This window comes from Podarcis tiliguerta, assembly GCF_965153285.1.
Source record: "Podarcis tiliguerta genome assembly, chromosome: 1".
In the NCBI taxonomy this organism is placed as follows: Eukaryota; Metazoa; Chordata; class Lepidosauria; order Squamata; family Lacertidae; genus Podarcis; species Podarcis tiliguerta.
The window spans coordinates 96,106,586-96,119,027 of NC_139534.1; the positions used below are offsets into that span (position 1 = coordinate 96,106,586).

The following is a 12,442-nucleotide window of genomic DNA, read 5'->3' on the forward strand; positions in this document are numbered from 1 at the left end:
CGTGTGTATGTATGTATGTGTGTGTGAGAAAGAGAGAGAGAAGGAGCGAGGGAGAAAGGCGAAGAAAGTGTGTTGTGTGTATTTTCAAAAGTTCATTTGATCCTTGGGAACGGAAGAAGGGGGCACCATTTCACTCGATTTGCTGAATAACTTTGCTGTAATTAACATAGCCGTAAAAAAAGACATTACCAGGGCAATACCTTAAGCACAGGTTCCACAAAACACAGGTAAAATTCTACATGTTCACAATAACAGGACGGATTGGTCCATTTAAAACAGCAGCAACAACAACACCCCAGTGCATTCAAATCTACACCACTATTTTAAGATAGTGATTTTGCCTTCCAGTCTCCTGGCAGCCTCAGAGCAAAACCTAAAAAGATTTCCCTCTCTCATCCACCCCCCCCCCCTTCCAAAGACATCACACAGCGTGGCTGATGGAAGCGATCACTTAATGAAGAACGATGCCAAATGGGGTTGGTCTATCTTCTGCTCCTGGAAAAGTAATTTCGACAACAACAGCTAAAAGGTAGTGGTTTCACACAGAAAAGGAAACACGCACACAGAGATCTCTTTGAATACAAGATTCTGGCATGGACGGAGGACTTTGTTTAAAGCAGGCTAGTTTCCGCTGGCAGATCAACTTTGCATGCTCTCTCTCGCTCTCTCCCCCCCCCCCTTTAAACCTTTGCAACTGCCTGAGTTCCTTCGGCTTGCATAGTGGCCATTGAATCGCTGCTAGAAGTAACCTCAAAAGAGAGAGACTGGGGGGGGGGACACAATGCGAAGCGCTGGCTAAAGAGTGCAGTTAGGCAGATAAGGGTATTGAGTGGTAAAATAATCTAATAATAAAAAAGCATGCCAGTGCTAGGCTTGTATGGCACTTCCCCACCCCCCCACCCCATTTCTGGCTTTTTGCAGTTCCCCCACCACGCGCACGCACGAAGCCAGGCAGCCTTTCTTTCTCTCCCTCTCTTCCTTCTCCTGTGCCTCCTTCTTTATCCCACACTCTCCCTTTCCTATCTGAAAAGGCACGTTGATTTGCTATGGGTATGATTTGCAGGGTGGCTTTCTCCCCCCCCTCCCCGGGTGGCGTGGAAGCAGCCCTGATTGCATACTCTGCATATCACAGGCTTTAAGCGCTCGCTCGCTCGCTCGCTGGTTCTGTGCTCGCTCTCTTCTCCTCTCCTCTCCCTCTCCCCTCTCCCTTGTATGTGTCTCTGTTGTAGGACTGGCTATGGCCACCACTACTTCCGGGTTCCGTCATTTCATTCTCCCGCCGATCAGCGCTGCAAAACTGAGCCTCTTCTATAAGCCAGCCAGCAGCCAACCTGCCAACACTTACTGACACTCACTCATCTCAGAGGGAGAGGTGAAGAGGGAGACAAAATACCTACCGGGGAAAAAAAAAAGAACGGAGGAAGTCCACGTTTTGCAAACTATTCCATTTTTCTTCGCATCCTACCCCACCCTCCCCCTCCCGGTAGTTAAAAAAAAAGGGGGAGAGAGGGAGAAAAGAATCTATAGCTCTCCTGCAAGACAAACCCCAAACGCGGAGTTACTGAGAGAAGAACCCGAGGTTAAAAAGATTCCTCTTTTCTTCTTCATCATCATCAGCCATCATTCATTCACTACCTTGACATTCCATGGCTTTGATTGACAGCTGGAGTGGCAAAAAGCCATGAGACACGACAGTTTGGTTACATGTGGGTTGCTGACGGGCCGATCGTAACCTTCAGTTGGGGGGTTGACGATTTTTAATTTTTTTTAATTATTATTATTTTTTACGCAAAGGAAGAAAAAAAAGGAAAGAGACAGAGAAAGGGGAAACGGAGAAGCAGCGCGCGGGAAAAAAGAAGATCACAAACTCGACGGGGTTCTTTGCCTACTTTTTATTGTTATTGCTGTTGTCTTTTATGATTATTTAAGCGTGCTGGAGAAGTCTATAAGTGGGTCGAAAGGACAAGGGGGAAAAGGGATTCTTCTTCTTCTTCACCACTCAATCACTTTTTGTTGTTGTTGCTGGACTGGGATATTAAATATAGGACACCTCCAGGAGTTTATCGGAGCGCAGACTGATGGCGCAAAGGGTAGGTTTAAATCTCCAACACTTACCTTACGTGTATAAATCCTCTCTTAAGAGGGCCTGTCGGATTTGCTCGCCTCCGTCGCTGCTGCTCATGGCGGCCACTATTTAAAAAACAACAAAACAAATAGCAGCAAAAATTATTCACCGGTTTTGTGTGTGTGCGCGTGTGCGGGAGTGTGTGTGTGTGTCTATCTCTCTCTCTCCCTCTCTCCCTCTGTGTGAATGTGCGTGCGTGCGTGTGTGTGTGTCTGTCTGCAATTGTTCCACGCTTCTTTCCTCTCTAGCTTTTCCCCCAGCAGCGCGATTTCCCTGCTCCTCTCTAGCTGCTCAGTGGCGCGGGGTTCACAGGGGGGAAGGCTTGCCTGCTGCTGCTGCTGCTGCTGCCGCCGCCGCCGCCGCTGCTGTTGCTGTGGCTGTTGCTGCCGCCGCCGCTGCCTAGGAAATTCAGCTACATTTGCTGCTTGGTTTGTCTCTGGTTTTGACAAGGACAAGGGGGAATTGCTGCTAAATAATGTTTCTGGTAACTTTCAGATTATTTGCTCTCCCACCCCCCCACCCCACTCCTCCCTCGCGCTCTTCCTTTCCCTTCCCAGCCCTGCTTCCCACCGCCGCTCCGAAGTATTAATCTGTTTACTTGTGGGTTGTTTTGTTTATTCGTGCTCCGCTCTCTTCTGACTCGGCGAACATTTTTCGCTTCTCCCTCTCCACGCTTCCAGTTTCCTCCTTTATTTTGCCTTCGGTAGATTTCTCCTCGCCATCAGCAAAAACACACACTCTGTCTCTCTTTCTCGCACACACACATACTCCCGGTCCCTTCATTCCCTTCCCCCAGCTCTATAAACTGCACTTTTTATTTTGATTTCAGTCTGTACAGCTTTCTCTCTCTCCACCCTCCCCTCTCTCTGTTGTGGCTGGTCCTGGTTTGTAGTTTTGCTCTGTTTTGTCTGAGTCTGGGTGCTTTACTCTCTTCTGACTTTTGTTGTTGTTGTGTTTTTTTTATTTTATTTCTCTCTCCCTCTTTTTTTGCTCTTTTTCTCCTTTCCTCAAACCCTCTTTTCTCCCCCTGGTTTTCTTTCTTTCTTTCTCTTTCTTTCTTTCTTTCTTTCTTTCTTCTTTCTTTCTTTCTTCTGGCCCATTTTCTTTTTGACAGTACGATGAGCTGCCTCATTACGGCGGGATGGACGGAGTAGGGGTACCTGCTTCCATGTACGGAGACCCTCACGCCCCCAGGCCGATCCCCCCAGTCCACCACTTGAACCACGGGCCGCCACTCCATGCCAGCCAGCATTATGGAGCCCACGCCCCGCACCCCAATGTCATGCCGGCCAGCATGGGATCGGCTGTCAACGACGCCCTGAAGCGGGACAAGGATGCGATCTACGGGTAGGTACGAGGCAGGGCGAGCCGGGCGCCATGGCCCGGGTCCTTTGCAGCTTCTGTGCGGAGGGGGTGCGCGCGCGGAGGGCTCGGGGATCTTCTTTCAGAGCAAAGACGATCGTAGCAAAGAGTTCCGAGCGGGTAGCCCTGCTGCTTCCAGGCGAGAGGGAAATGGCAGGGGAAGGTTTCGAGCAGCGTTTTCAAACAGGCTGCCCTTCCCTGTGTTGCTGCGCTTCTTTTAAGTGATCAGAGCAATTTAGGTCGGTTTAGTAAGGAATGCCGTGATCCCCTATATGGGAGAGTGCACTACAGTGCAGAAATCCACCGATATTTCGGATGGACCCATAAGGTTAACTGAAACTGTATTCCCTTTTTCAGTTAAAGCAGCCTTGATCAGGCTTCCCTAACCGGAGAGTAAGCCTATGTTATAGTTCCGCAGGCACATTTTACACAGATGTAAGTTCCATGGGGGTTGTTTTGTTTATTATTTAGGGGCTGAGCTGTAAATATAGAGCCGACTCAAAAATAAGACGGTGGGGGTAGCCCTTGAAAACACCCCCAACGCGGACAAAAATAAATTGAGAAAAGAGGTGGGAGTTGCTGACATCCACAGGAGAACAACTAAGCATTGTAGTTGGGAGAATGGAAGTAACTCTCATCAGTCCAGATCTGTTTGGCTTATTATTACATTGCTCTAAAATAGGATGTAGTGTCATCACCATCCGAGGAGAGATAAAGAAGGAAAAACTAGAGAAAAACACATTTTCTGCTTATACACAAATGCCATACTTTCGCTTTCCCCTACTTCAATGTCTGCTAGGGCAATTGGGGTGTCTGTGTTAGTATTTATTATATATATATTTCTGTTCAGCTCGTTTATGGCTGGGCAGTTGGTATTTTTATCAGGATGCCCTTCTTCAGCCTGGAGAAACTTTGCTGGCATCCTCTTCCCCCCTCTTCCCTTCCCTTCAGCAAAAACGCACGTTTTCTGGCTGCTGTTAGATTTCACCGAGATATTAAGCAGTTTAAACAGTTTGCGTAAGAATAAAGTTTCCCCTTTTAGCTTGGGGGCAGGAGCGCCCACCCCACCCCTCCTTTAGTTATTGTGGAAACCACGAAAACTTGGCAGCTGAGCTACTTACTACTCGCCTTCTCGGTGCTTATTGTATTGGTTTGTGAGGGCCCGATTTTGGCGCTTTTTTTTTTTTTAATTTAAAGTTTGCATGTGTGTATGTATGTTGTTTTCCTCTCTGGCCTTGGCCTCGCTTTCCAGTGCTGCTTCCCCCCTCCCCCGCCCCATTTTTTTTTCCTTTATGGAAAGGCTGAGGCGTTGTGAGAAAGCGTGGACGTGTTTTGCTTTTTATTTTCGACAGGAAAAAAAAATACTTGTTGATCAGACTTTTTTTTTTCTCTCCCCCACCCTCTCTCTCCTCCTCCTCCTCTCAACATCTCCTTTAACCCCCACCCCACCCCCCTTTTTTTCTTTTGTGTGTCACTGCCCGGCAGGCACCCGTTGTTCCCCCTCTTAGCTCTGGTCTTTGAGAAGTGCGAGCTGGCGACCTGTACCCCGCGAGAGCCTGGGGTGGCCGGCGGAGACGTCTGCTCCTCAGACTCCTTCAACGAGGACATCGCCGTCTTCGCCAAACAGGTCGAACGTTTTTTAACCCGCCTTTTCTGCACTCCCCACCCCACCCCGCGCAACACCCCCCCCCAGGCAAAAGCAACACCTCGCACAAAACACCTCTTCTCCCCCCCCCACCCCAAAACGCAACAACACAACTTTTTCCATGTCTCATTCCAAGTTGTGAGGGAGAGAAACGAAGCGTGTGAGAGTGCTTACATAACGTGGTTGTGTTTGTGAGGAAAGATTCCTCGCCAAAAGCTGGCCCAAATCATATCTTCACCCGCACCCCCCTCTCTTCTCCCCGTCTCCCCTTTCTTTCTTTCTCTCTCTCTCTCTCTCCTCTCTCTCTCTTTCCCTCTCTCTTCAGTGGACACTGGGAGACATTCATTGGTCACTCTTAGCTTAACAGGAAAGGGGCATTGTTAAATGCGGGTGGGGGGTTAAAAACTCTGCGAAGGGTTTTAAGTCTTTCTGAAACCTCTCAGTTAAACAGGGTGGGTGGGTGGGGTGGGTTTGGGGGCAGAAACTGCACAGAGTGGCCTTCAGTTTGCGGCGCTCTCTTTTATTTCACATATTTATATCCTTTCCCCCTCCAGTTTGGACCTTTGGTGGTGGTGTTTGGGGCAGGGGTAGTGTTAAAAGGAGTGTGTATGTTAAAGACAGTTGAAATATGCACTGATTTCCCCCCCTCCCCTTACTTCTACTTCATGTAGGTTCGGGCGGAAAAGCCACTTTTTTCTTCAAATCCAGAGTTGGACAATTTGGTAAGGTTCAGTTCACCCCCCAACCCCATGTTGACTTTTCTTGCCCCTTCCTCCAAGAAACCCCAGCTCGCCCTTTTTTAATTATTATTTTTTTAAAGGTATAATTGCTAAGTAGGCTGTATGTGTGTGTGTGTGAGAGAGAGAGAGAGAAGCAGACAAGACAGAGAGAGAAAGAAAGAAAGATGCTTATAGAAAGTGACACTAAGGAACCGGGAAAGAGCGAACCATCCTTATCCAGGGGCTTCAAAGAGCTCCAGTTCTTAAACATGGCAAGAGGACAACAAACACTTGAGTCCCCAATGCATTGCAAAGCTGGGTTTAAGCCCCGGGAAGCAAAAGGGAAGGAAACGGTGGCAACACGATTCTTTTGCTAATGTGGGCTATTTCAATATTAAAAGTGCTAGAAATCCGCTTGCAAAAGAGGTGAAGGCAAACCATTCATCTGGAGCATTTCACCTTTTCTTCTTTTAAAAAAGCCGGTGGTGTGGCGAGTGGCTGTTTAGCTGCTTGGTTGCTTTGCGGACTTTCAGAAACCACTGGGGGAAGGACACCTCTGTAAACCACTAATAGCTGCTTCTCTTTAAATGTGTGTGAGAGAGAGAGTAAGGTTTTTGTTTTTTTTTAAAGTGCTTTAGGTTAAAGTTGATCAAAATTGCCCGAGCGTGTCCAATGAGCTAAAATCCTGGATAATGAGGGTGCGCCCTGACCATCAGCGGCTCCCTGCTTGGGTTTTTCCTTCTCCCAAATGACAACTTCTCTGCTCCCAATTTTCTTTCAGATGATCCAAGCAATACAAGTCTTAAGGTTTCACCTTTTGGAATTAGAAAAGGTAAGAGCATGGGGGTGCTACCTCCTTTTTTATTTTCTAACACCCGCCCATCCCTGCATCTTAAAGGTTGTCTTTCGGGAAATGTCAGCTGGACACTGTAACTAGTACTACAAAGCACCGGGTGACACTCAACAAAACAGGCACTCCCCCCCCCCCCTTTCTGGAACTTCTCTATTATTTCCAGTTCCAATCACCCTTTCAACTAGCCCCTCCTTTCCCAATCGATTGTATCTCCCCTCTCTGTCTTCCAGCCCTCTGCAATTTTCTTCAACCAGGGATAGTATTTTAAAATTAAGTATCTTCTCATTCAGTGCAGACCTGATCCTCCCATTATCTCTGAGCAAAACATTAAGATTACAAAGAGAGTCACAGTGCCTATGGAAAGGCTAAGGTGCTACAAGGAAATGATTTTGTGATAAAGATCTCTCCTAGTTCCTATAGGAGGTTTCAAAATGTTCACTGCTCTGTCCCAATCCTTTCTGCCACTCTTCCCTGCTGAACTGCCTATGCTTCTAGATTTTATTTACGTTTGTCCAGATTTCAGTGCTTTTGATATTATCCTAAATCAGATTTTCTTCTGTCTATAGAGTAGGCTCTCCCCCTTCCTAACTTGTTGCTCAGGCAAGTCTCAGGGGAATAATATGTGCTGTAACAATTTCTCTATTGTTTCCTTGCCTTCAACTATTATGCCCCTTAATTAGAGTTATTCTTGGAATAGATTTCTTTCACAACTGGGGGAAAAACCCTCTCCAGTTGCAATCTGATATTTTTCCTCCCACACTCAATTATTATTTTTTAATTTTCTTTTTCTTTCCCTTTATTTAAATATATCCAGGTCCATGAGTTGTGTGATAATTTCTGCCATCGGTACATTAGCTGTTTGAAAGGCAAAATGCCCATAGATCTAGTTATTGATGAAAGAGATGGCAGCTCCAAATCTGATCATGAAGAGCTCTCAGGATCATCCACAAACTTAGCAGACCATGTAAGTCTTTTTGATAATTTGTAAAGGTTATAACACAGTAAATCTGTGGATTGTTGTTGTTATTACCACCACCATCCCCACTATTTTGTAATTATCTGCTTTAAATCATGCTTCATTTTCAGTAGGATATTTTAAAGTTGCTTTTTCTTCAGTTTTTGGGGGTGGGAGAGGGGCCCTTTTCATTCAGTTACCGAAAGGTTAACTTATGGCTTGCAGAGTTCATGATCTGAGTAAACGGAAGAGTTGGCAAACTGTCGAATTGGTAGATGCAGCCTTTTCTGCTTTGCAAGACCTATGATCAATGTCACAGAAAAGGAGTAGTAAATAGAAACTTAGTAAAAAGTTGTTGATTTCTGCACTCTGTCTCTAAATGTCAAGTGTTGAGACTTATTGGCAATTATACATTGCATTAAAACAAAGTTATGGTTTCCAGTGCTTTTTCTATGATACAACTTATTATTAGAATGTGGACTTATTGCCAAGTGCCTGGAGCATCTTCATAATAAATTGCAATAACTTTGATGAGCCAATGCACTGCAGAGGCTGGAGAGAATTAAGATTGAGTAACTAGCTACAGGTTAGTGGTTAGTTTTATCACTTCAGTAGCTGGTGAATAAGTTAATGTTTTGGTGGAATGTTCACAAGTGTAGTTGAATGTCTGGCAGTGGTTTTTCTGCATGTGTTTGCCAATTTACTTCAGAGAAGAACTTGGGAAAATTTACCATAAGTATCTACATTGTTAAGCTTTTAAACTTGGGGAAGAAGAAAATACAGTGAAGAAACCAGTTGGGGGGAGTTACTTAGGCTTTGGCAATGAGCTCATGAAACAAACAACACAGACCATGTTAGGAACAATATTTTAACTGTGGGGTATTAAAAGGGGATTCATATGCTATGTATAGGCATCTAGAGGTAATCTTTAATATGCCAAGAAAAGTAGATATACATGTGAAGAAGCAGTTTTCTGTTTGATTATTTTCCTTTTTGAAAGTATGTTGTCAGGTAGTTAAATATTTGCTTTTGTTGTGTATTACCTTTGTTCAGAAGAGCAGAAGTAGTTGTAAAAAGAAAAGAAAAAACACCCTAGGTTTATATACGTTGTAAACCATTTATTTAATTTTTAAATACTATGATTCTATCGTTCCATTGTCAATTTCCCCTTCTTTTGATATATGGTAACTTCAGGGACAAATTTTCATGATATTTACTATTTTATAATTATCACTCTTAAGCTACACACACACACACACGTACGAGTAGAAACTACTGAAAGTTTCCTTGTTGTTTTATGATGTCATTTGCTGCTAATAAGGTCCATGAAGCATGACAGAACTTTGACAAATATTTCTTGTATGCAATTCCAAACCTTAAAGTAGTGTGCATGTGAGTTTGTGGGGCCCTTAGAAAAGGTTCTGAAATGATAGGCATCCTGAAGGATAAGCATCCACTATATAAAGCAGTGCAAAAACATTGCATGTGTTCCCAGAATAGTTTCATTATAAGAATTTGTTTCATGTGGAAGTGTAGAAATGGAGCATGCTGATGTTTATATTGAGGAGATTAGATAAACTAGCCTGTTTAGGGCCCTGGCAGATGGTGAATGCTCAAGCCAATTTGAAGTGCTCCATTATAATATTTAAATTCACCTACAGTGATAGGATGAGGTTTCAGGGGGGCTAGCATTTTATAATTTTATAACTGCCTTAATGGAAAATAACCTCTTTTCCTTTTTGATCTGAAACAACAAACTCAAAAAGTGACAATATATTTATCTTACACCCATTAGAGTTTGCCACTTCACTGGGTATTACAATTTAAAGCCTTTTATTTCCTGGAGATTTGAGCCATAACATTTTTACCTTAGCCCCCTGCTATTTGTCTTGAAAGAAAGCAATAATTTGTGCAACAAGAACACCAACTGGGAAATGAAGAGTTGTATCATGTAGTTGCATTTAGGGAATAGTGTCTTATTAGACATGTGAGTTAACATTGTCATCCAACATAAAACTTTAAACTAATATTATATAGTTGTAGATGCAGATTGTATGTATCTGTATACAGATATCTATCTTTGTAGGAAGTTTCATGTAGCTGGTTTGTTTTATTACAATGCTCTAAAAAGCAGTTTGTAATAATGGTGCCTTTTGTAATTTTAATATTTTGCTGGAAATGATTCATTTGTGAATGCCTACCTGCAAATTAGAATGGTTAGCATGAAAACTTCTCCAGTTTGATACTGTAGGTTTGTTCCCCCCTCCCATTTGCTTTGATATGCATATTTAAAATACAGCCCCAGGCTAAATCTCATTTGGTGAAAGTTGGTGCAGGGGTGATGATGAACCACTTCAGAAGGACACAGACAGCATGTTGTTTCCTCTGTTTTATATCTTGGCCCACTGTTCTGATCCACGGATCCTTCTCATGGTTTTATATGCATTTGAAATACTGACAATATTTCAATTGATTGAATATGAATAATGACAGCTTTAAAAAGAAGTGTAATTTAATTTGTTCTGTGCCAGGGCTTCTCTTGTGGATATGACAGTTTGTGACAGATACTTGACACCCCCAAATCTCTATACCTCTATTCAGTGTGCTTGTGTATGTTTATGGGTATAGGTCTACAGCAGTGGCAGCAGTATATTAGATACTAATGGGGCTCATGATTTTATATCACTACCCAGCTTAAGAATATAGCTGAAGGATACTGAAGAAATGAGAGACTAGCTAATATTTACAGAAGGGCTCTTGAATACGTGATATTCAAATACTGTATATTTTCTTTATGGGACCCCACTGCTGTGATATTTATCTAACTTAACTTGGTAGGAGAAACAGTTTGGTCTCTACAAAAGCAATACGTTTTCTAGGAAAGCCAGATATCCCTGCTACGGTTGATGGCAACAAAATGCAAATACTGAATTATATTTTATTGTTCTGTTAACTTTTATATAGCACAGTAAGGGTAAGTTGGCATATAACTTTGTATATCAACTAGGATAATGATAGCCACTGAAAAGCTGCAACTGTTGTTTGTTATATACTATGCTGCATTTAGTAAATATAACAGCCCATAATTAGCATTTGAATTTTTAACACCCTCATATACTTTTATTGCTCTAAGGTATTAGCTGTAGATGGGTAGAAGGTAATTACAACCATGCCCTGACTGAACCAGACTAACTAAAAACCTACTCTAGCTACAGTTCAACTTGTGGTTCTTAGGAAAGACAATTTATCACAGTTTCATGTGTACATATATAGCCTAATATGTATTACTGACGCTCCAGTTTTCATTCGGGTTAACCATAGCTCATATTTTAAAATAATGGCAGTAAAATGTTTACTACTATAGGTATTTCAAGAGCAACTAACAGTTTGTTTAACCTATACAGTTGAATGTTTACGCAGAATCATTTTCTATAGAAATCCCACTGATTCCAAGGAGCCTTGCGTGCATGTAACTACTCAAAGGATTGCAGCTTCTTTTGGCATTTCTGAATTAATGGTTTTGAGAAAAGACATACCAATCTTTCCCCTTGCTTGTATATCATTTCAAGCTGAGTTCTTTCTTCACAGAGGCCAAAGCTGACTCTCCTGTCAAGAACATGGATGAGTTGGGCCTCATGTTGTAGGATAAACATCAAAACAGAGTTTGGGAAATATTAATGTGCATAATTTGCACAAGCATTTTTCTATATAACAATACTTCATATTTATGTAAGTGCTCAACACTGTTTATAACCATTATCTCAATAATTCTTACAATAGATCTGTAAGGAAAGTTATATTATCCCCATGTTACATATAGATGACTGAGGCTGAGAGATTGGCTTCCTATAAGACCACCCTATAAACTCTTCTGTAGTTGAGAATGAGTTCACATGTTACATTTTCTTAAATATATAAGATTTTTTAAGTTTAAACCTAAAATTGTAAATTGTTAATACAATGAATAGTTATTTAAAACTACATAGAAGCAGAGCCAGAACGATGTGCAGCTCTTGTTGAATGTGTTCCTGCTGGGTTTGCTGCTTTGTAACATGTGAAATTGCTTAATATATTGACTGTACGTTTATGTGTACTTAAAAAAATTATCATCACCATTTACAACAAATTGATTCCATATGTGTAAGAGAAAATATCTGTTTTCATATGTACTTGAGTTTTCTTTTCTGGACTTTGAAATGTTGCACCGTTTTCTAACATCATGCAAAGCATGATTGTGGTAGAATGAATAAATTACATAGGGCAACATTCTTTTTTCCTGGTTGCTCAGATTTATCCTTAGCTCTTTTATTAACCAAGAAGTGAACATCAACTTACCCTAAAAGGCTATTGCCAGGAATGCAAGATCAGGGCATAAAGGCTTTTTTGTAAGATTTAGGATTGAGACCCATGTTACTACCGGCATGTATGGATTCTGCTCTCTATGGCAGGCAGTTTGTGTGAAGCAGGTATCCCATGGTTGCAGCGATATTTACCGTACCATTACAAACCCTTGAGTAAAGGGAGGGATTACGTGAAATGTAGTATCAATTTCAGTAGGGCTGCTTAAGAGTAGGTGGTTCCAGGAGTGTGACTATATTATTTTCTAGTGGTCATACTGTGTATAATATAAAAAAGGAAAGTAATCTGCCCTCACAGCAATAGTAATAGTATGTCGCTAAATTCCATAGTTTGTGGTTTGAGGCTTGCAAAGCTACAGGCTTTAGCGTATATGATACCAAGATTTTAACCCTACTGAGGAATAACATATTTGATAAGCTGACAC

The 12,442-nt window shown here is 42.4% G+C and overlaps 1 protein-coding gene across 16 annotated transcripts in view; it reads left to right on the forward strand.

The window, feature by feature from the left end:
* The first annotated feature begins 559 nt into the window (after nucleotides 1-559).
* MEIS2 (Meis homeobox 2) overlaps nucleotides 560-12,442 on the forward strand; it is a 225,454-nt gene continuing 213,571 nt past the window's right edge. For 4 of the 16 annotated variants that reach the window (XM_083452788.1, XM_083452794.1, XM_083452786.1 and 1 more), the window contains exons 1-6: nucleotides 642-2,090; nucleotides 3,240-3,472; nucleotides 4,973-5,114; nucleotides 5,804-5,854; nucleotides 6,633-6,683; nucleotides 7,519-7,668. In XM_083452788.1, the coding sequence (XP_083308914.1) occupies nucleotides 2,079-2,090; nucleotides 3,240-3,472; nucleotides 4,973-5,114; nucleotides 5,804-5,854; nucleotides 6,633-6,683; nucleotides 7,519-7,668 (639 nt within the window). In that variant the 5' untranslated portion in view covers nucleotides 642-2,078. Of the gene's footprint in view, nucleotides 2,091-2,129; nucleotides 2,610-2,682; nucleotides 3,473-3,584; nucleotides 3,816-4,972; nucleotides 5,115-5,803; nucleotides 5,855-6,632; nucleotides 6,684-7,518; nucleotides 7,669-12,442 lie in introns of those variants that run through there. The other 12 variants (XM_083452797.1, XM_083452789.1, XM_083452799.1 and 9 more) reach the window with 12 other exon arrangements.